At 47.6% G+C, this 24,607-nt stretch overlaps 1 protein-coding gene across 1 annotated transcript; it reads left to right on the top strand.

The window, feature by feature from the left end:
* The first annotated feature begins 7,440 nt into the window (after positions 1-7,440).
* Positions 7,441-10,607, top strand: LOC144167521 (uncharacterized). Its single transcript, XM_077696766.1, has 2 exons — positions 7,441-7,883; positions 10,234-10,607. Exons 1-2 carry the CDS (start codon positions 7,640-7,642, stop codon positions 10,320-10,322), a joined length of 333 nt encoding a protein of 110 aa, XP_077552892.1. The 5' UTR covers positions 7,441-7,639; the 3' UTR covers positions 10,323-10,607.
* Positions 10,608-24,607: the final 14,000 nt, after the last annotated feature.

The following is a 24,607-nucleotide window of genomic DNA, read 5'->3' as shown; positions in this document are numbered from 1 at the left end:
CTTTAGCCTGAAATTGCGTCAGCGGGAGTTCTGTTCTCCTTGTGCTTTTCTCCCTGCGCGTACCAGGGTTGGACGTCCATATTTTGCGTTTACTATCTTAAAACTAACCCAACGGGCTTCCTTAACTAAAGGAGAGAGAGAGAAATAAACGTTTAATAAAAACGAGCAAATTTGGTGCTAGATGGCAGGGGCACCAGCCTTGTGGGGGGCAACCTTAGTCCGGGATGCCCTGGTCCTGGCTGGCTTCCCGGGCTCTAGCGACGACTTCTTGTTGCGCCGCAAGGTCCGAGCTGGTCAGCCGGTCCGCCCACTGCTCGTAAGTAGGGTTGGGGATTGGAGATAAAGACGGGGATTGATGGCATTCCCATACCAGGTGGTAGAGGGTGCCAGGGGATGGGCAGTAGGCACAGGTCGCGTAGTATTGGGTAGGGTACATTTTGTGGAGGAGTGTACGGTGGGGGTAAGAGTTAGTTTGTAGCCTTCGGAGGGTAGTGGCTTCGAGACGACTAAGGCGAGGGTGAGGGGGAGGATATCTGCGGCGGCTGAGGCGGTAGTGGGTGAGGAGATCAGGGGGCGTGAGAGGGGTATCTGGGCAAGGAGACTGCTGGTCGGAGACGTCCTGGCGTGCATACTCGCAGGCAGCGGCGTGGGCCGCATGGTTTCCGGGGAGGTCAGCGTGGCCGGGTGCCCAGATGAGTTGGATGTCGGGTAGTTCGTGATTAGCCTGAAGGATGCGGAGAGCTGTGTGAGTAATTCGGCCGCGAAGATATCGGCGGCATGCCTCTTGCGAGCCACTAAGTACGGTGACGTAGTCTTTGGCTGTAGTCGCTGCTAGCGCAATGGCTGCTTCTTCGGCCGTTGTGGCAGTGGTGGTGCGGATAGTGGCTGCCGAAAGTTGTTGAAAGCGGTGGTCGACAACGGCAACGGCGAAAGCTCGCTGGGTGGATTAGCGGGCAGCGTCCGTGTACCGAGTGATGGGGCTAGTGGAATGTAGCCGGTGCAACGCGGCCGCACGAGTAGCTCGGCGGGCGACGTTGTATTCCGGATGCAAATTTCTGGGGCAGGAGCCACCGTGATTCGATTCCGGATATCAGGCGGTATGCCAACCGGGCAGTCGTCGGCTTGGGGAGTGGCATAACCCAAGCGTTGAAGAGTGCAGCGCCCCGTATATGTAAGGAGAAGGCGTCGTTGCTGTGACAGCTTGTGCGCTTCAAGAAGTTCTTCCCAGGTATTGTGGATTCCTAATTGGAGCAACTTGCGGATGGATGTAGTGGGCGGAAGGGCGAGAGCGGTCTTATAAGCCTGGCGAATGATCACGTCGAGCTTGTCTCGCTCCGCAGGTTTGATGGCCAGGTAAGGGGTCCCGTACATAAGGCGGCTGGTCAGTAATGCCTGAATGATGCGAACCGCATCGTGTTCTTGAAGGCCGAACCGACGGTGGGCAACACGGCGGACTAGTTGAGTGAGCGTCCGCTGGAGTTGGGGGATGGTGCTAGACCCGCTACCGTTCTTAGAGATGTTTAGTCCTAGTATTCTTAGTGAGGCGACATTGGGTACTGGGTGGTTGTCGATGAAGAGGTCAGGATCTGGAATTGGGTCAGTGCGTTTCTTGTACGTGCGAGCGCGCAGTGTGATGAGCGCAGACTTTTCTGGGGCGCACTTGAGGCCCCTCTCCTGCAGGTACTCCTGAATGACATCAATAGCAGCTTGGAGCGAATCCTGCTGCCGGCCGGTGGAGCCCTGTGCCACCCACAGTGTAAGGTCGTCAGCATACAGAGCATGATTGACCGTAGGGATTGCGCTAAGTAATGGTGGCAACTCTCGCATCGCTAGGTTGAATAGTAGCGGAGACACCACTGATCCTTGCGGTGTCCCTCTGGAGCGGAGAGTGAAAGTCGTGGATCGGAGATGCCCGAGGCGGATGGTGGCCGTGCGGTTTTGGAGAAATGCAGTGAAATAGGCGTGCATTCGCGGACCGCAGTTTGTGGTTGCTAGTCCCTTGAGTATGGTCTCGTGTGTGACGTTATCGAATGCACCTTTAATGTCAAGGGCAAGGATAGACTTCTTGCTCGAGGTGGTGAGGTGATCGATGATGTCCGCTTTGATTTGTAAGAGTATGTCCTGAGTAGACAGGTGCGGGCGGAATCCAAACATGGTAGTGTGGAGGTAACCATTGTCCTCGATGTAAGGAGTGAGGCGGTTAAGAACCATGTGTTCTAAAAGCTTGCCAACGCCGGACGTGAGGGAGATGGGACGAAGGTTTGCGGTGGTAATGGGTTTGTTTGGTTTAGGGACCAGCGTAATGTCCGCATGCCGCCACTGCTGGGGGAGAGTGCCAGCAGCCCAATGGTGGTTATAGTAATCTAAAAGATGGTCAATTTCTCCGTGATCAAGGTTCCGGAGAAGCTTGTTGGAAATTTGGTCATTGCCTGGGGTGGTGTTTCGTGTGAGCTTCAGGAGTGCAGCTTCCAGCTCCTGCAGCGTGAATGGGGCGTCGAGAGAGGGATTAGGGGGTCCCTTGTAGGGCGGGTAGCGGGCTGGGGGTTGCGTGGGGTCTTCCTGGAGGGACTGCTTGAGACTACTCAGCAGCTGGTCTTCCGTACCGGGGTAGGAGTGGATGAGGCGCCTGATGTGATGGTGTGTGGTAGCCTTCGTTTCCGTCTTGCCCATAAGGGAGCGGAGCAGGTGCCAGGTACGGCGGGTGCCCAAGGTACCCTGAAGTCTCACACAGAATTCTGTCCAGTTCTGCCGGCTGAGCTGGCGAGCGTAGTTCTCTGCCTCTTCCGTCAGCTTTGCAATGCGGATCCTAAGCTTACGGTTAGTGCGATTGCGCTTCCACCGTTTGGTGAGGCTGCGGCGATCTTCCCATATGTGGAGGAGGTGAGAGTCTGCCGCAGGGGATTCTTGCGTTAGGTTGACAGTGGTAGTGTGTTGCCGACAGAGGTCCAGTAATTTAGTTGTCCATGTGTCGATGCAATCAATTTTCTGAGCCGGTGTTTGTTTACGGAACTCTTTCCAATTGATGATGCAGGCCGTGCCAATTGAGGGGGATTTGGGGCGGTAGTGCGATATCGTGAGTTGAATGATGTGATGGTCACTGCCCAGGGTTTCGTCGTGGCGGGACCATACTGCATGCGGGACGTTGTGAGTCAGCGTGAGGTCTGGAGTAGTGTCCCTGGTACGTCCCTGTCCCTGGTCCCTGGTCCCTGGTACTAAAGGAACGTGGGCGCTGCCGGTTAATTACGTATATTTGTTCTCAAATGTAACTATAGATGTAACTATAGATGATTCACCTGGCACCGGGCGAGCTCTTCGCACCAGCACCACTCTCCCGGGGACTCGCAGCAAGCGGTCAACACCAACACAGGCTATCCAACAGGAGGTTGCTGCCCTGCTGCAGGACGAGACGGTCGGCCTCCTGCAGCTCTACACAGACGGATCCGTGCAACCGTCCATGGGCAGAGCTGGAGCCGCCTGGACGGCAATGGAGCTTGGCACCAGTCGCGTCTGCTGCCTGCCTTTCCCCGCCTCGTGCACCCATTCAGAGCTGGCCGGGCTGCACCTTGCTGCAGACCTGCTCCTTGAGAAGGCCAACCACATTCAAGGGATCGTCATCTTCACCAACACCCGGCCCGCTCTCTTGCGACTGCGAGCCGCGGACCAGCCATTGAGCTCCAGCGGCTACGGGGAGCGGTCGCTGGCGGCTAAGCTTCACCTGGTGGAGTCCAGTCGTTGTGACCTGCGGCTCCACTGGTTGCCATCTAATGTAGGAATTACCGGCAATGAGGTGGCTGACGCCCTCGCCAGAGGTGCTGCTCGCCAGGATGGGGTCCCTGCCTCCAGTGACCTGAGGCCCTTTGACGGCCCTTTGACAACCCACCCAGGAGCGGGAGGTGGAGACGATGCACCCGGACCCCAGAGTTATCAGCGGCCAAGCTCCACAGGTCCTGCATGGCCTCATCAGCAGGGAAGCCCGCTCCATACTCCTCCGCATGAGGCTTTATTGCTGCAACGTGGCAGCCCACTTGCACCGACCAGGCCGCCGGTTCTCGCCCCCATGTGCTCACTGCCCTGAAGCCGAGACCCTGGAGCACCTGCTCTGCTCCTGCCGCCAGCACGATGCCCCGCGAGCAGAGCTTCGGGCAGCACTCCAGCGTCTCAGGCTGCCAAGCCACACCCTGATGGACCTGCTTTTCCCGAGGGGCCCCAATTGCATCCGTCGGGCAGCATTCCGACTTCTCCTGGCCTTCCTCGAGGAGACGAACCTCATACAATGACTGTAGGCCAATGCCTGCGGCCAGCCTTACGCACTCCTTAGCTCTTTCTTTCTCTCTCTCTCTTTCTCGATCCCTATTTGTTTTTTTCCTATCCCCTTTCATTCCTTTTCTCCCCTTCCCCCCGGACTGGGTTGTATGCTAGTGATCTCCAAATGAGTTCAAAATGTCTCCAGGCCACTTATTTTCCACTTTCTGTATCTGTATCAATAAAGCACTCACACAATCACTCATTCTCCCGCGGTGGACACTGTCGCTGAGCGTGCGACGAGTAGTGTGCGGAAATAGAAGCCGAGATCTCCCGAGTGTCTTTTCCCAAGCATCGAGCGCAAAGGCAACCCCGGCGAACCAGGTGAGTCTTCTACAGGCTGCGCTCATAACAAAAGCGATCGATTCGCGCGAGTAGGCAACCCACTCCATTCGACTCACTCTCCACTTCGCACTGTCTATGAGGGTCGGAAGGCCGTCGTTGTGGTGAGCGACAACCATGAGCTCGTGGATGTTAGCGGGGCTGAAGTATTAAGCTCGAACCGGGACCGGAACACGCAGTCTGCTAACACGGCCATTTCCCCTCATGCCTTCAGGTTCGCCGAGCTTTTCACGGAGCAAAAAGCCTGGAAGGGATAAGAATGACGTCCCACTTTCTGATTGCATCTGGCCCACGAGGGAGAGGAGTGGTCGGCTCATGTTCACTTCGTAGAGGAAGACAGAGCCACAGTCGAGGAGTCTGTGATTAGCCACAAACTTAATATGCTGCCCTTCTCTGGGTCTCTCGCCATACGTTTGCTCTACGCATACGGAACAGCATTTGGTAGCTTCTGCGGAAGGTGGCCAGTCTATCGGGAACCAAACGGTTTCCTTGCTGCCTTTCGACGCAAGGCCTACTGATAGAAATCGAGTACTCTCACCCTTCTTACTGCGGCAGGTAATGAGAGTCGCCTGGAACTAGAACATCGACCGTTCTAGCAGAGGGCGCAGCTGGGCTGGTGTCTTGACTGTGCGGCTGTACCCAGTGTGAATCTGCCACAGGAGCCTAACCCTGCCGGGCGCGTTCCCCAGCTTCGGTCTTCTTTTTACCAGGCCGGTGACGTGGACACCCAAGCTGGTCGTCTTGGCCAAATATGCGGAAAAGACGTGCACGGGCTCTGTGGTGACCTGCACACGTCAACCTTGGAACAAAAAATATGCGGAAATTCAGAGAATTGTCCACTAATGCATAGCATTCTTATCCCGCTTGTCTTGTGTGTGAGTTCTTGACAGCCTATTTTAAAAAATTTTTCAAAATCTATTCATCCAGTTTCTCCATTTACGCTATTATAACGATTACAAGCGGAACTTGCGCCAAGTTTGATTTTTGTATAAATGCAGGGCGGCACACGGTTTGCGACTCGCGATTTTTTTATTTTTCTTTTTTTTCAAAATTATTTATGGTATTATAACAATTTACGCTATTCATTTACGCTATTATAACGATTAAACGTGGAACTTCCCCCAAATCAGCATTTTTGAAGTAATGCAGGGCGTTACACGGTTCGCTACTTCTCCCTATTGTTTTCCATTTTGCTGATCTGGCTTTTCAAAATTGTGTTAGACCAATTTTCTGCATTTACGCTATTATAGCTATTACAGGTCGTGCTTCGGCCAAATCAGAATTTTTGGGGAAATCTAGGGATTTACAGCATTCGCTCTTCTTGCTACTTTTTTTCATCATTCTTATTTTTTCTTATTTCTTATTTATTCTTATATTTTGAAAATTGTGTTCGACCATTTATCTCCATCTTCCCTATTATTCCAGGTAAAACTACCTCCAAAACTGTATTTTTGCGGAAATGCTGGTCGTTACATGGTTGGTCATTTTTTACTATTTGTTACTATTTTTTACTATTTCCTTATTCCGTGGTTTTTCCAAATTCTGTTCCGCCAATTATCCACATTTACGTTTGTATAACTATTACAGGTGGAACTTCCAAAAAATCAGCATTTTTTTGCGAATGCAGGGCGTAACACTGTCTTGGGTGTTGGGGTACTCGGCAAAGAATGCTACGCAATAAAATTCCTAAGGACAGTACCGTTTGCTGACGTGCTTTGAAAGCGAAAGTCTGGCGTTCCTTATAACAGCTTCTTCTTTAACTTAGTGAAGTGTTACTCCTACATCATAGTTGCGTCGTTTTCTTAGATTTGGTTTGTATTTTGTTCTTGCTTTGTGACGGATTGGTGATAAAAACAAGTGTATTTTATCATAAATTAAGGAAGAGACGGCAGGGAGCGCGTTTGGTGCGAATAGCTTCGACCGTCTTATTTTATGCTACAGCGCATTTGTGCGTCTTTGCGTCCGTTTCTTCGTCTTATGGCATTAATTGTGTCATCAAGCAGACTGTTACACGCTAAAGCGCCCCCACAATAGAGGTTCAGCGCGGCTGGTTAGCGCCTGTTCTACGCACGAGCCGTCACCTTCCGGTAATTTTAGGAACCCTTAGCGAAAAGTAATACGTTTGAAATACGTACGAGTACGCTTGAAGTGCACTTCAAATATGCTTTGTATTTGTAAATGTATTTTAAGTGCATTAAAAATTGCATTTTCTCAATTTTTAGTAAATATTGAAAATACATTATTAAAAATACGGGAAAAATACAGTGCTTTTAAGTACCCTCCAAATAGATTAAAAATGCATTGAACCTCACGAATGTGCACTTAAGGCATTCAGAATATATTGAAAATGTATTTCTTCCCGCCAAACGATCATGGTGTAAATGCACTGTAAATATTATAAAAATACACTTACCTAAGTACATTTAGAGCAGCACTCTGAGTATGCTTTAAAAGTGTGCTGAAGCATGGAAATATACTCCGAATATATTCGAAATACATTTCAAATGCCTTTTACGTTTGTCGAACGAACATGGTAGAAATACACTCTCAATGCATGAAAAATACTTATAGAAAATACATTTTAAATGTATTCATAAAGCTTTGCCGAAATACATTTCGAGTACACTACAGGCGCTGCTTCAGTTGCTGAATTGTAAGATTCACGTAAAGCATATCTGAAGTGCCGGATAAAATACATCTCAAATGAAAAAACGTACTGAGAATTTCTCCTCGATGTTTACTAATAATAAAAGAAACTGAGGGAGATACTCTCAGTTACTGCGCTGTCTAAAGCAGACATAACTCTGCGTATTAGAGAGAAACTCGGCGTACAAATATGTAAGCGGCGGTGTTCCAACGCAATCGGCAAAGAAAAAACATCGAATTCAACGTGTATATATATGTACGAAAACACTTGCACTTTGCCAGCGTTGTTACGACGGTATCGCTGTGGAGGCTTGGAAAATTTTCTTTTTCTGAAAAATATTCGCCTTAGATGGACAACCCTGGCCATTCTTGGGAGGGCGAGCAGCTCGGCGCCTTTCACTGCCGCTCACTACCTCCTCCTCTGTGCCCGGCACCTGCGGCGCGAGCTGAGCGGCGCACCCCGCCTTCACGTTTTGTCTGCCTTCGCTGCGTTTCTTTTGCCTGTCCTCTTTCGGACTCCTCAACGCGCGGTCGTCGGGTGGACGCAGTCTGCTTGGACGGCGCGTTGCAGCGGCGTTGGCCGTCTAGCCAAGGTAAGCACGATATACCGGCTATTTGCGCCTACGGTGTCACACTACAATTAATTGACGTATGTTTGCCTTGCAATCGAAGAGTGCTAATGCCCTTTATAAAATCCGCACGTGGTTGTTAAGCTTACCTACACCTGCGAGCAAGATTTCCTACCGTAACTACGCCGTGCAAGGGAATGTACTCACAAATCAACGACAGCAAGAAGACGTAAAAAAATGGATTTTAGTGCTTTCCTTTTTGCGCCTAATTTTTAGCTCCGGCCCTGCTGAGTGGACGGGGGACTGTTGCTACGAGTTTCCTTGCAGATCGAGTACTCATTGAGGACTAACACTTGCATTAAACACATAACCGCCAGGAACGTTTTTAGCACAGCCTGTTCACAGAAAGTCCGCCGTCCATGTTTACGCGCTTGAGAAATTTGCGAAGTGTATCCAGGGACACAGCTTTCTTTTGTTTTCTGTTCGCAGCAGCCGCTCACAGCTGCGCATGTTCACAGCAGCCGCCGTACGGGGAAGGAAGCCGGTTTGTGGCATACATTCATCCGACTAATGCGCGTGGTCGGGCCATACGGCGGGAATCCGAGCAGCCTTCGCGATTTTTGTCGGTCGCATGTCGCCGTTCTGTCAAGTAAAGCCATGAAAGAGTTTATGCCGTCTGTTTCGAAGTGACCAAAAGTGTTAAAAGCAACCCACGTAATTTTTGGTGCATGTGGCAGTAGCGAAGGTGCTTCATGCCCAGGGACTACAAATTATTTGTCCATCTAAGACAAACTGTATGAGAGTAGCCGCTAAGTTACAATCAGTTTCTGTTCCTGTCGCCACCCAGAACCAAGAACCAGCAAAGGAAGGAAGGAGAAGGAATGCGGGTGGGGAGGGGGACTTCGAGGCAGGCAACCAGTTCCCTGCGCGAGACCCCCTCGGTTCCCGGAACGGGTCCCCCGGGCGGGTTCGTCTCTTTTTGTTCCTTGGATTGCTCCCCCCAAAACTTCGCGAAACTTCAGGACGTTGGCCCCTTCCTCTTTTGTGTTTCCTTGCAACTTTTTCCCTCCTTGCTGTATTCATTTCGTAGCGCATTCACGAACACGTGTGCGCGTTCCGAGAGGCCCTTCGGCCGCTCGTGAGTGACAGACACGCGGAACCCGACGCGCTAACGCTGGACCACGGCACCGGAGAATTTCAGAAATGTGCCCAAAGGCACCGAAAACAGCATGGGCAGCTTGGCGGTTGTGTGTGTTTAGAAGCCTCAATTTCCCATTTGCGTCTAAAGGGTGTACTTAAACGAGTTTCTTTTAGGTGCGACGAGTATTTATGAAGCAACTATTTTTACTTGATGGTCCCTGAAGCTAACAGGTGTTTATATTTTTTGTATGTTAAAGACGCGAGCATTTACAATTATTTTCCGCGTTGCTCCCTAATTAAATGATGACGTTGTCTGTGTACAACAAAAAGTATAAAATTACCTGCTGGTGATGTGCGGCGGAGAGCAAAAAAATTACATGTGTGTGCAAGCACAAATACACGTGTTCTGGCGTTGCTTGTTTTAATTGCTTCGGTTAGGTGCCTACGATATAAGAGCTTGTTATTTTAAGGACAGCGTGCAATTTTTCTTGTTTTTTGAAATAACCTTACTTTGCCGTTCCTTTGAAAGCATTGTTGAGTGCACACGCCAATTTAATGACATTTATGTAAGCTTTCTACTGCAATTCTGCCCATGCATTTTAAAATTGTTTCGCTGCGCACTATTTTTTTAGAACGTAATCTCCGAAGAAGGTGACGCCGAAATATGGAACACATAACAATAATTGTAGTTAAAAAGATCACTGCCTATCTTATTTTATTAGCGTCCTGGGAGGTCACAGAGCAGTTTTGTCCTAGTTAGTTGGAAAACTAGAATTGCCACCGTTTCAAGTTAACTCAAGCGCCTAAGAAAGAGAAGTAGTAGCATAACTCTAAGAACTCTGTTGCATGTTTAGTAACGTTGTTATCTTAGCTCTGTCTTTTTTTTTTCCTAATTTTCGCTAATTTTTATCCCTAGACAATTTCCAAACATAAGCCTCCCTCCACCCCCCCCCCCCCCCCCCCCCTTCCCGGCCACGATTCTTTCTTAAAAATGGTATTGAAGATCTGATGCCGCATGACAATATAAACTATGCTTACCATTACATAAATTGCCTTACGTCCTTCGAAGGGGCATTGCTTCACGGCGGGTTTTTTTTTTTCTCAAGGGAAACTAAAAAATCCTTGCTCGTGAGGGACGTTGGCACGGCTAGAGAAAAGGCCTGATTGATTTGACATTTATTTGCCTCTAAAAAAAGTGTTTCACTAATATTTTCCCATTTTCTTTTCACTGCAGCTGCTGGTGAAATTTCCAGCGTGGAGAATCCGAAGTACGAAGACTCTGATGCACAACGCTTCATCTGCGCTGGCTACCGAGGTGGCTGAAAGGCATTCATTCCTGTTACTTAGTAATGGCGAAATTGGCCACTCGACTGAGGTGTACAATAAACAACTTTCAAACTGCCAATTTGTGCGCATACATGCTGTTCTTTTCAGTCATTTGCTGGCCCGCATTCCGAGCATGGCCGGTTTACATTTTCACAATGGAGCATATTTTTAGCCTAGTGCCTATTAAACTTTTTGAAACCACACTATGATAGTTTCTAGTTGAACGTTAACAATTCCACCTAAGACACATTGCCATGGTATCTCTCAATGTATTTAGGTTTTATTTAGTATACACTAGTAACGCATTTTGAGTATATTTGAAGCAGTATTTTCTGTGCATTTAAAATGCATTACTAATACATCTTGCACGTATTTAAAATTACATTTTCTGAGCATTTTTAATGCATTTCAAATGCATTAAATATATATTTTTCATGCACTGCTGACGTATTTTTGAGGTACAGTTTAAATACATTGTAAATGTATTCGAAATGCATTTGGAATGCGGACAAAATAATGCAGAATAAATACAAAGTTAATATATGTATTAAATCCATTCAAAATACATTAAAAATACGGCATCTTTTCGCTAAGGGAACACATTATTCCACGACCTTTATGCCTCCAATTCAGTTTTGTGAACTTTTGTAACCCCTCGGTTTGTAACTCCTCAAAGCTCCCAATTTCTGGTCAATCCCCCAAGTGGATATATGGTACGAAAAAAGGAACGAGAAACGCAACTTTTGTAGCATAAGCTGCAATGGCCGAGGTTGAGCAGTTTCACGTGGTCCTTGAAGGGCCATGCTGCGAAAGAGCGAGGAGCGTTGGATGGGGTTGGATTAGATTAAATTGGACTGGATTAAATTGTACTATATTGGATTGGATTGGAAATCCAATTTAATTGGAGTACGGGTGTGTAGAGAATTGGGTCTGCACGTTCGCAGGCCTGCGGATTCCAGGGTAGTGACGTCATAGCCGCGGCAGACGCACTGGCGCCGGCGCGTGTCCAGCTGTGCGCCTCCGTTCGCAGTAGCAAAGCCTGATGCTGCGCCGGAGCCGTTTGATAGCTGTTTCCCGTCGCTCCTGTTGAGCCGCGCTGCGCATGCGCCATGAGCAGTGACTGGACTGAAATGGACCGGACTGGACTGGACTCGTTGGAAACCATTTTAGCAGAGGTAAGCATGATAATCAGCTTATCCTAGACAACCAGGAAACCTAAGAATAACCAGCTAAACCTTAGCTCCCGCTACGTATATCCTGGCGTAGCCAAGCTAAGCCACTGCTAATTTTTAGATGCGAAGCATGTCATGCTCGGGGCTGTGTCCCTCCCTCCCTTGTCGTCCGCCGTCCGCACTCTACTGCGCATGCGCTTCTCTTCAGCCCCGTCAGCGTTTGGCCTGACGTCAGTGCAGCCCACTATAAATAAAAGAAATAGTTATGCGGCGGCCGGTTTCGAACCCACGACTCTCTGGCTTCAACGGGAGGGACGTGGCGCTCTACTCACTGCGCTACCAACCGAGACGGGACCATGTGCTACGAACGCGCCTTATGTCCTTCACTTATTCAAACTACGTCAAGAAGCTATTGATACAACGAAGGAATGCGAAGCTGAACGTCAGCGGAACCGATGAACTGAAAACTTCAGAGGAGGATGTTGAATTTCCCTTGGGAAAGCTGTGGCGGGAAGCGCCACGTGCCTTGTAGCTCAACCAGAGAAGAAGACGAAGAGGGCGGGCAGCGGGGTAGGAGCGTGACCACGTAATAAAGAAAGTCGAGAACCAGGAGGTGTTCGATAAGGTAACGCGGGTGTCGGTCTGTTCGCTGTCTCTACATTTCTCTACATTTCTCTGCATTTCTCTGTATCTACATGGGGATTCACACTACGTTAGCATTCATGCTTCGATAAATAAAACAACATAACGGAAACACAATGGAACCTACACGGAACCCCCATGATGCTTCGCATCCTCCCATTGGCTCCAATTTCCAACTAGGCTTTCGCCTTCGCATTTTTGGAAAGTTCTAACTATCAATCCAAATTTTAGCAGTTGTAATTTTATTCCGTTCCCAAATCTGACATAATTCGGTTACTTATTATTGTGTGATGACTCGTTCTGATCTCGCTGATCACCAAAGCACCTTGTGCAATATTTGAACTATCAATTCTTCTTCGTGTGGAGGGAAGTCTTCATTATACTCCAGTTACTTCCTTCCACTAATGCAGCCACTCTGTAATCTCTGCTGTTTCGTGTGCCTATTTTTTACCAGACGATGGAAAAACAAACCAAAAAACAAATCGTGACTGTCCGCGCTTAAAGATGTGCGTTCGATTGAGCGCTGATTTATTTCACAGATAGAGCTTAATCCTCACCGACTGCTAAAATATCGTTATGCTTTCCTGCTGACTTCGGTCAGCTGTATAGGCATTTCACACAAATTTGTTGGAGGTGGGTGCATTTTAAGAAAGGCCCCTGCACTTCCTCTAGCGGCCCTCCTATCTAGATTCTGCAGGAAGCTCCCACCTTAACTCTTTCTTTGAAACTTGCCACTACCTTCCCTACTGGGAGCGACACGGGGAAAAGCCGTTGTGAATCTACGCCAGCTTGTCGGTATTCACAAACTACTTTAACGTTAGCTTGTACGATGTCTGTTTTGTTTTGAAACCAAAACCCTCCTGGCGGGTCCACGGGACATGCGCCGACATTTTTTTACGACATTGGGAACACCATAGCGTCAAACGGAAGAGGAACTTTAACATTAGGGTAGATGAGAAATGTTCGGGAGTTGTCAAGTGGGGGAATACACTATGCACTTCACACAAGGCCCAAAGTCCTAAATTTAGTGTGCTAATTGTTCTTTGTTATTGCACTTTAGGTGAGGATTTGGAACGATCAAGCATATATTTTGTAACGTTGTGCAAAATCCCCGCCTGACACTGAAAAGAAATTCGATACTGATTCCGTGTCAAAAGTTGCTGCCCTTGCGTGAAACTGTTTCATATTCCAACTTCTCGCATTATGCATATGCCGCACACGACAAAAAAGTGCAGCCGTCTCCACTGCGCAAGCGCTTAGACACGCACCCCAGCCTCCAAGTTTCCACAATCACCGACAGCGATGGCATGAAGCAAAAACGTAGCCCTCCTCAAAGTCTGTCATCTATCACCGTCAAAAAAAGTGTGCCACTGGGCCAGCCCACAACAAAGAAGACCAAAGAAAACCGATACAAGGAAGCGTGGATCAATGACGTCGATTGGTGAGTAACCCCGTCACCCCTAACAGCAGAACAGGCTTCTGGCATTGATTTCCGCGAGTTCTTCTTCTTCAGGCGTTCACCTTCCCCGAGTCTTCATGTTGACCGCCCGTGAGAGCCGCACAACTCTGTTCAACCTGCGTCCGCTTTTACGTACACTGCAGACGCCTATAGTGACCTTGCGGGTGATGGCTTTGAGATTGTCCTCTTCCTAGTTGCGTGTCCGGAGGGCGTGAAGTGCACTGGCCCAGATGCGCAGACCGATTTGTTTGCAGCGACCGGTCAGTGGACAGTCCACAAACTTCGATCGCCGCCTCCAGCTGATTGAAGCTGGTGAATCCACCCTTCTTGGCGAGGTTTGTTTCAATGTTGCCGAGATCACTAACGATTTCTTCCGCCTGGGGAGCTTTGCTGAACCCTTCACGGTGCCTTTGGTTTGACATCGATTGCCTCCATCGTTTTGCAAGCGTGCTCTCTCAGCAGTGATGGTTACGTGACCAGAAGTTATGTGAGGCGTCATGGTTAAAAGCGTGATGCGGCCTTTTTCTTGATATTGGTTCGTGTCTTCAGTTTATCTGTTAAACGTTTCTCGGTGCGGCACAAATATCTTCGTTGCCTGACCCAAAGCAACACAGTTTGCCGTGTACTTTCGTGGAGCCTCTTTAAATATTGCACCGAGTGCTTGCGTGACCTGCAATAGTTGCGGAGGGAATAATTGCCTCTTATATATATATATATTTGTTGCTTTTGTTCAGCTAGAATGTGACACATAAAATAGTCACGTTTTTAGTACTCGCCGAAGCTTTACTATACGGCAGTTCATATACACGCGACCCGTTTGCTTACAGTCGTCTCCAGGCTATTACGGGTCCCTTTGATGTAAAATGCAGTCTCATGTACATTTCGTCTTGCGCTGAAATAAGAATCTATGTTAGCAGCGTCTTAGAATTCCGCGAAGTCTATGTATTCATGTGTGCGCCTTGATACGCATTGTTTGCCTTCAAGTGCTTTTCAACTGCGAACCAACGTTCAAATGGGAACCCGCCGAATGATTCGAGAAGCTTTAACACGATTGAATAACCATAATTTTGCAAGCGTAAACGCAAGTTGGGAAAGCTGTGCTACCCCGCACGCATAAATGAAAACATTTTTCCTCGCACTTGTTACATCCGAACAACTACATTTTTCATGCACTGAAAGTTGTTTCGTTTTCGCTGGCTGAAATGAGCAACTTTTTTAGAGCATGAACGTCCCGGCAAAACCTTTAAGCGCTGATCCCTGATGTGTGCACGCTACGTTAATTGTGTGTTCTTAACAGCAATAAATGATACGTGGTCGTCGATTCAGCTTCTATCTTATTTATTCGATAAGTTTAAGGGACTTATATCATTAAAAGTTCTTCGGTCAAACTTTTACTGAACAGAATTCTGACTCCAGATCGTAGATGATGTAATGAGCAAGCTTTGTTTTATAAAAAATTACTTCGCCTTGCTTCTTACCAGTAGTTTTTATTTACGCGCACGAATACTCGGTACGTCCTCCAGAGCTCTGTGCTCATATCACCAAGTATTTTAACCCACCAGGAGGTCCAAATCTAACTTATCTATTACCACTGTTTGTTATCGCCACGGAATTTTACGTGGTTTAAAATTGGTGGCAGCGTGTGGGATCCAGAGCGAGTTGAAAAGAGCGGGAACACCTGTGGTACTGCACGTGGAAATGTTCTCGGTCGCCACAAAAAAACGTTTTAAATGCTATGCACTTCATGTAAATACAGCTTACTCTTTTTGTTCTCCATTCGCCTTTGAGGTTCCTCAACAACGAATACAAAAGAATTGTCTAAGACAAAACATGATTGTGTTTTCATAGTGCTTTCCCTCAAGGAGTCGTTACTTTTAAGGTACACTCGAGAAACTAAAGATTACGGAGCTAACGAGGCGCTTGGGGGAAGTGGTCATGAAGACGAACTACAAGTTTGTTTTCTGCGGAATATTTGATGTTTTATAGCAACCACAGCCCTCGTCTGGCGGCCCGAAGATGTTTAGCTCACCGAGAAATTAAACCATGAAACTCAAAATTTCTATTGTCTTGCTGCATAGCAAAATTTGCGGCAACAACAAGGACGTAATATCAGCAAGTGCTTAAAACGAAGGCCTGTATGTTGACTAAAGCTGCCGCTACCTGCACTACGTGCCTTTTGTTACCTGGTTGCCATAGGCCTTCTTAACGGCGCAACAACACCGCTTAAGGACCGCTGTTGGCGCCCAGTTTTCTTCTGACAGGACTTGTACCTGCCGTATTTTTTTGCGATGGAACGTAATCATTTTGTAAAACATTAGAGGTGACTCGATGAACAAGACCACGTAAGTGGAAGCGTCGGTTATGGCAGTTAGCCAGTGCAGTCTCAGACAAACCCAACGCACCCGATGACTCTGGTGGGCATCTTAGCCGGATTCGTCCTGTACGCAGTGCTTCTATGTTTACGTGTTCGTTCGTAACTTTTATTTTACCCCACCATCCTTACTCTTATAAAATGAATATGCACTGAGTTTGAGCCCAAACAGCTCGTTCTGCCAGCTTGGAAGCACTCTTTGAGTTGCGTTTGAATTTTTGGCATCAGCGAAATCCAACAAGCACCTCCATATGTTCAGTGCGGGAAATTAGCTGATAGGTCGCATGCCTATTTTCTGTTTACCTCATTATATACGCTGCTTGAATGAAGCTTACGTTAAAACTGGTGTCAGTGGTGCTCTTCGATTAGCAGCTTCGGACTAACTGTGCAGTCCCAGGATTTTACACTCCACAAGAAGATATAGAGAAAGCAAATATCAGATTGCTGCTCGGGAAGTTCGCTCTGAGTACAAAATTGGTGATAGAAGATGCCCAGGGTTATTCTAACGAGGCGATATCTCTAAAGAGCAAATTTGCATTTTGTTTTCATGGCTGCTTTAAAGGACGTGACCTACTGAATTGCAATCGCCCGCACAAGGTGATTGGATATTTCATTACCCCATAATACAAGTAAAAGAGAAGTGTGTGAGGGGACTCTTACGCATGAGTAAGAGTCGGTGAGTTCGAACGAAGGTTGGTATCCGTAGAGGACAATTATCGTACCAGACACAAATAATCGTCCTAACAGAAACTGCGGCTGATCCTCTGGGAGGTACGAAATGGACTCTAACGCCGCAGCGCACAAATTCATCTCCTGCATGTTCAGTAAAAATAAAACTAATACGAAAAGAGAAATGGGGCCACGTGTTTTATCGCCATTGGAAATAAATTACAGCAAAGGCGGAAACAAATAAACGATCGTTAATTCTGCCTACACTGACACACAGAGGTGCTAATTATAGAAGTATAACCTTGGCGAATGCATTACGCCCTCCAAATGCCATTAACGATACCATTAGAACAGCTGCTCAGGGTCGTTACGTTCGACAGAATTCGTTCTAGAAACGAAGCCTCGAACTCTGCAATTTTAGAGCGCGTGTATGTGCTCACACGCGAGAATGAAGGCCTTCCGAAGAAATTGTGCTTTTTTCCAGTGACAAATATCTCATTCGGGCTGCCTTGCGGATAAACTGGAGTTCGCTAATAAACCCCGAACGCATTTCTTTTCACCTCTATCAAACGAACAGTGAGAACTCCAACTCCCTTTCTTCTATAACCGCATATGTCTGAAGGTATGCCAAAATTTTAATATCCGGTGGAACACCACCTTGATTATGCCAAAAACCAAGATCCATTAACTTCGAGGTTTCACTTCTGCATTGCTTGAGCAGCATAGTGTTTCGTCATTATTCGCGTTCCGCATACTATTCAAGCTCCCTTTCTTACACTGTATTGAAGATTCACCGTGCTGAATCTTGCATAAGAACTGGTTCAACGGCAAAGGATTCATTCAAATAAATGTGTTGCACTTTTCCCGCGCTGTCTCGCTGCGGCACTGGTGCCAGTTTCAATGTTGAGACGCCTTGACCGGTTTTTCGATGGAACCCAACGTAAATTTCTGCGCGTGATCTTTTATTTTCGGCGGATAGTCTAGGGTTGTTTAAAATTCAAGAGATTCTCATTCCAGATAGTGCAATCTCTGACTTTCTGAGTTGTACGCATAAGCTGAGCACATACTCTTTTTTTTGTTTTTGAATACATGCCGGTAGTATATATCTATGAATGGGGAGGTGTTTCTTTATTACCTAGCTCTGTTCATCTAGAATGCAGAATAAACACCTGGCATGTGGTTTCATTTAGTTCATATTTGAATGCAGGGCACTCATACTGCCAACTTTTGGCCAACACTATGGTCAAGGTTTTGGTGATAGTGTGCTTCAAGTGGTCGTCTTTCGAATTTTCGCCGAGAAGAAATAGTTAAGAGGAGATCTATTTCCCCCATTCTCTTTCCCACCTTCTTTCATTCATGATATGAAGCCATTCATCTTTCCTCTTTTGCCCGGTATTTTCTACCTCGAGTGGCCTGGGCTATTTTGTTTTCTTATTTTATATATTTGTTGCCGCTTTTACCCGTGACCTGAGGTATCAGTCAGTCATTATAAGAATGAACACGCAATGTGGCAGGAGCTTTGTCACACCACCCTTTCGTAATTGCTGCTGGCGGTGGTGAGGTAAAGGGATCCACTGAGGTTGCGCTATTTCCATGTATGCTCGTAGAAGCTCCTCGATGCCGGGACAGGCAAAGTAAATATAATAACGAGGGAAGTCAGAGGCGGGGTAAATATCCCGAATCTGTTAAAGGTCAGCATTGTTGGTGAGCAACCAATCATAGCGAACTTTACGTATTCACATAAGGTGAACTGGGAGGGTAACTTTCTTCATAGGACCATAACATGCTACGCGATTTCACCCTGATACCTGTGATGCTATGTTTAGAGACAGCGACGCGAGTGATTAATGGAATATGCTTTAAACATTGCAGCCTCTCGCTTAGCTTAGTCATGCTCTTATTTTGGCTAGTTCTTTATTTTTGTTCATTTTAGTCTCCCGAGTTTTCCAGGTTAGACAAAACAAATAACTGTAAACGGCTTTGTATAATACAAAATTTTAATAACACCATTTCTTTGTACCGACAACGATTTTACGAGTATTTGAGGGAGTCGTCTTCAGAGTTCTTGTCATCTCTGTATCGAGACGTCCCTATTGGTAGCAACGGCTTATTCGGTCGTTTTAATAGAAAAGACGTGACGCTCCCCGAGTAAAGTGTAGACGGCTTGCAGCATGATGCTCCTCCAGTTGGGCCTGCTTGGGCCACTCGATAGCCGACGTGATGAGGCGAAGAAGACCCAAAGGAGCATTAACGTAATATCTGCTTCCATTTCCCTAGCCATCTGTGGAATTGCCTTGGGAGTTCGGGGAACGGGCTTTGGCCGATAGGCGACGGGTTCTACACAAGGAGTCGTTATGCGTTCTCGTGTTGCTATGGCGCCAGCATCCCGCTTCTTCAGACTTGTTCGCCCCTAAGTAGGCATTAACTTCGTGCAAGTCGAAAAATTGCTCCCCACATGGAAAATAGCTATAAATGTTACCGAACATACTGGTAGCGAAGAGACATGCGATGGGTTTGCCTAAATAACCTACCTGGCTGACTTCTTTATAGAAAAGAACCAAATTTTGAAAATGAAACGACAAAGGTAACAGCGAAATTAATAATATCGACCTCTACTTCGCCGACAATCGAGGGTTTCTAACAGCTGTTGAAAGCTTCTATAGTTTGGCATAACCATTTAACTAAAGGCATAAAAGGGAGCAGCTGCCTCAATTTGTCGAATCCACCAATACGCGAGAAAGCTGCATTCCCGGCTATTGAAATTCATCTCTGGATTTGCAAACGCAAAAGAGTCGCACGACTCGGCCTTACTTTGATGTTGTCCGTAAAATGTAGTAATAACTGGCCCCGGACTAGGTATTACTGCCCTGAGCACCAATGAAGAATATTGATGGGTTCATTTTAAGTATCTGCTTTGCATCCACCATAATGTCGAGAATGCGGCGATCTCGGGTGACCGCGCCAATACCATACAGAAACATGTCGCCGAGGATGTGGGGCGCAGCCTGAGTTTCCTACCGGCCACCCCCCAGCCAACATTGATCGTGAGTAGTGTCCGCTCGCACAACCGTTTACTCCACAAATCAGTTTCTACAGGCAAGACTCAGAATCACAAAAAATTCGTGCCCTTCCAATCTGTGAAGAAGGACGGCCTACGAAGCTGGAGGTTGTGCACGGAAGGCACGAAACAAAGCACGTTAATTTTGTTTCCAACTTGCGATTGAGCAATTAGCCCTAAGCCCAATGAAACTTTCCAGGACTCGATATTTATTATAGGGGACAAACATGAAGCTGTCTTTCACTCCCTCGCCGCAGCCATCTTGTGGTCTGCGTAACACACCAAGCCACTCTGCTCGACCACTGCGGACACCGGAAAGTTTGCGTTGGGGTGGTGGACCTACACGCTTAAGCCTGTCGCCACCACAGCGGACACGTCATCAGAGAGGGCATGAAGCCTATATCTGTGCGTGAACGCCCCTTCCCGTTCCCTCCACTCCCAACGCGTGCCTGAAAAACCGGCAACCAGTTATGTGCGCCTGCTTATAAGCGAAACGCACCGCCAAAAATGTCGCTCTGCAAGCCTTTCAAGCTGCACAAAGAAATATCGGCTCACGTAGATGTTTCTCTTCATCCGGGAGGGATTCCCAGCGACTCGGCGAGGTGGAACGTTCGGTTGAAACAGCGGTGGCAGCGGCTGTCTGTTGTTTTCGCACCCATTCTCTCTTCTATTCTGGCAGACACTCCTTCGATTCCCGCTGTTATTCCTCTGACCGAACGACACGCGTCTGTCCATAGGCAGTTAAAAACTGGAAGGTCATGAGCGTTATTCTAGTGGACAGACATGGGGCTGTCCGTTTCCGTCCCGCGTCGTAGGCATCTCACTATTTGTGTAACACACCAACCCAAACCCAAATCGCTCGACCAGTGAGGACAGCTGAGAGGTCGCGGTGAGCCGCGAGAATTCCCCGTTTACAAGTGCCGGCAGCACAACGCGCATGACATCGGTTGCGGCATGAACAATAGTTGTGCATTTACGCCTGCCTGCTTCCACCCCAACGAGTGCCCGCATAAAGCGGCAACCGGTAATGGGCGCGTGCTTGGGCCTGAAATACATGGGCGGAAATGTTGTGAGGAAAGCCTTTCATGCTGAAAAAGAATTATGGGCTCACGACGGTGTAAAACCGGGCAAGTTGTTCTGGTAACGCCTGATAAGGGTGCTACCGCCACTATCATTCTATTGCGCAGCTTGTGAAAGGGCATCGGTGTTGGCGAGGGGAATAATAGTTGTAAAAACGGTTTCGGTGGTGGCGAGGAGGAGCTTGCACCTGCGCCGAGTAAATCGGCTTAATCGGAATGAAAACTGAGGGTAGACATATAGTGCTTCGCATTAAAAAAAGGCTCTTACGACACGCAGCAATGCTGTCGTTAGACCACACGGCAGGCGCGATTTGTTTTCCGGACGTGGCTTAAAGAGACACTAAAGGCTGAGTGAATTTTTTTTTTCAGCTGAAAGACCATACGTTTCGCAGCTCCCTCGGTTTTTCTTCGACGAGCCACGATGCGTTATTTGAGGAGAATTAAGTTTCCTTCTATTTTTTCGTCAAGTAGCCATCACGTCACATAGTAGGAGCAAGGCACCGGTACGGGCTGGCGCTAGGCGGTCTCACACTGGCAACGGTTGCTTTACGCCTACAAGCCATAACCTACCCCCGGTAACTGTGGCCGGGGAGACTGGCTTGGACTTTTATTATTTGCACCGAGAGAATGAGAAATGCTTTTCAATTCTAGAGCGACCGCTATGCCCACCAACACCGGACACCAAGACCTCTTCAAGCAGGCCGCGAGTGGAGTCCCTTTAGAAGCGAGAGGAACCATTTCAAATATTGTGAAAGCGCGATTGCCCTGCTTGGCGGCGCTCAGGCGGGGCGTTGACCTCGGAAGGTCTGGCGATCATGACCATCTCATAATCTCCATTCTCACGTGAACCTAGCGTGAAATACACACTCGCTTACCGGCACCCGTGTTGAGTAGTCCTCGTGGTAGAGGCTCCACCAGGCCCAAACGTAACAAGGGTAGAGCTACGCGACGCGTGATTGAAGGATTGTTTATGAACAGCCCGCTCCCGGTGAACGGAAGAGCACAAGGTCCGACCGATAGGCTAACCATTGCAGTAAGTACCCTGGACAATTTACGGCCCACAAAGTTTGAACCGGGCTCTGTAAGGCTTTATTGACAGCAACATTCGTGTGTGGAGAACGAAAGCACCTGCAGTCGATCTTGTTCATTTTCCACTGCCTGCTGAGGATACTGCTTCCCGAAACTCAAATGTTCACCATCATGGATGATCGACTTTGGTAATTGCGCACCAATGCTTTTCCAAAACGAAACTGAAAGCTTGATGACTGCAGCTACAGTGCGAGAGAAGCAGCTAGTCTTGCAATATATATGGAACCTATAGTCTGTGTTTGAAATTAGGTCAGCTCACGGAAAGTTTTGATTTATATCTATTTAACGCGCTCAATCACTTCGAAACTGCCTATTTTGGCGAAACATTTATAGATGCTTCTCGAATGAGCGCTCACCGTTCTCAACTTCGCTGACGTCACAGAATGTAATACCTCAAAGTTTACGGAGCATCTTCACCTGTTTTTGCGTTACTGGCATTTCCTGCCTTATTAAACTCGTAGTAGCGAGAATGGTGTGCTTAAATTCTGAGCACCGTAATCTGTCGTTATAGACCAACTTGCAGTCTTTAGTGTCCCTTTAAGACCGCGGTACTGCTCACATCAAGTTCAGTCAATTCTGTTAGGTGTATCATGTGCAAATTATAAGCTGTAGTATGGCGGTGGAACCGCAGCAATAGCTCATAGGTACGGCAGTCGCCTGGTATGCGGGAAGTATCGAATTCGAATCCCGAGCACCCACCGGTTTTTTCAATGGGTACAGGCGTCTCTGGTCGAGTGCGGAACTTAGAAAGGTGAATTCATGCAACACCGGCTTTCTGCAACATCGCATTGCCGGGGGGTGAGTCTGGGGGCATATCCTCCGGTGGTCACCAAGTTGAGTGTCCACCGTGGCTGTGGAAGTCACCATGTGCATTCGTGTGCCTTTGTGGTGTCGGGCACCTAACGGCAAGACAGGTACAAGCGCCTCCCAGTCCTGGCGCTCGGCCCTTGTGGGGTACTACAATGCTTGAGAAGTTCACCCGGCTTGCACAGGAAATTGTCCCTTTAGAATGGGAAGGCTGTAAAAGGCCACATTTTCTTGGCAAAATCATAAGCTGGGGAGGAGCTTGGGGGTTGGGGGCCCACCGCACCGCCTTCGCGGTGAAATGCGGGAATTTCGCCGAGAACTACGTAAATCATGGCCAACCTCGTCCGGACGACACCAGCCGAGCCTCAACGGCTGAGGTTTGAGCCCTTTTTTTTCGCAGTGCAATGGCCGAGGAGGGAGGAGTAGGAAAACGATTGATAAACTTCATTTTCCACAATCAAAAACGGCAGCCAGCGTAATCTCTCTTCCTGCTTATGGCAGGGGGAAAGCGGGGTCTTAAGTACAGAAAAACATTAGGTTCAACAAGCAAAATTATACCGCCCAAGAAAAAAAAAGCGCATCATGCATTACAGTGTGTGGGGCATGAGTCCGACATCTGTGTAGCGAAACGATAAGCCGCTGCGAGCCCGCAGCCAAGAATAGCTTTCTGCCGGTTGCTACCGCTCCCCTTGATGCCCAACGGCACCCCTGTCATTTTAATTTTATAACTAGGCCACGGGCCACTAATTCGTTCATTTACACCATTTAATTGGCCTCCAATGATCATATCTTGCTTCTATCAAGCGCCCTTTAATGGGTGCCTCAAAGAGCGCTAGAGGAAATACCGGTTGCAAATTGTAAAGAATGAACGTGAAACCTAGAAATTGGGATATAGGCCTTCCTCTAAGTACATTTTTGCTTTTTTTTTTTTTGAAATCGCGAACCTTAAGCTGGCGAGTTCAGTGAAGCCAGGAACTACCATCAAGCTTAGTACGCTTGCACGTTATTTGATACATCGGCATGCTAAAGTTGAGGTTACGCAACATTTCGCCAAAATGCAGGTCATCGTCGATCGTCTAAGGCTGTCAGCCTCTGTAACGGAGGCAAGGAAAGGACGCAATAGAAATGGGACGGAGAAAAAAGAAAGTTAAGGTTTTCTTTCGTTAAGCCTGAATATAGGCCTAACAAGGGAAACTGGGTGTCTGTCTTGATGGTAATAACAAAGAGAAGACGGGGAAGACGCAAATGAAATAAAGGTGAATGGAAACGGGCGATGGTACAATATGCCCGGTCCGTGGTCTTGAGTTTTAGGCAACATCATACACTCAGGAACAAGAACCGCAGTAGTAGTTAACAACGCACCATAATCACAGCGATATAACTCGACGGTATAACTTAGAATGTGTGGTGCTAGCGCATTCTGACATCGTAAGCGAGAACTTAAGGGGCTCATTGTTTTCGTTTTCTTATCCATTCTTGAGGATAAATGAGAAAAATTCAAACAGCTGTGGAATACTTATTCCGTCAGTGAATTTTTTTTTACAATTAGGCAACCATGTTGCTCCATTAAACATGCTTTTCGACCTTAGTCTTTCTCTTTTTTCAGATGGGCAAATAAGAGATGGAGAACGGAAGGCGTAGTTGAAAGGGTAGGGACTGAAGTGGAACTAGTGTCGGCCTAACTTCTATACACTTGGAAAAAGTGGCGAGCAACTGCTTGATGTCTTAACCAGCTTCGACACGGACAGGCACCGCAACGCAAAAAGAGATTTTTGTCACCCAGGTCATTTTTTAATGCGCTATTCGAATTTTATATACTCTGCATGAATAGGAACCATCACGCTTTGAAATAACCTCACACAGTGCGCACAGAAAGCCCTCTGTGAGGAAAGCAGAAAATGGATGTGTCTGCGCCGCCATCATCAGCAGTGTATAG

Source organism: Haemaphysalis longicornis, unplaced genomic scaffold, assembly GCF_048455015.1.
Source record: "Haemaphysalis longicornis isolate Haplotype H1 unplaced genomic scaffold, Haemaphysalis longicornis Haplotype H1 scaffold_2, whole genome shotgun sequence".
NCBI classification, from domain to species: Eukaryota; Metazoa; Arthropoda; class Arachnida; order Ixodida; family Ixodidae; genus Haemaphysalis; species Haemaphysalis longicornis.
The sequence above is the reverse complement of the archived record's forward strand: the minus strand, read 5'-3'. Positions and strand labels throughout refer to the sequence as shown.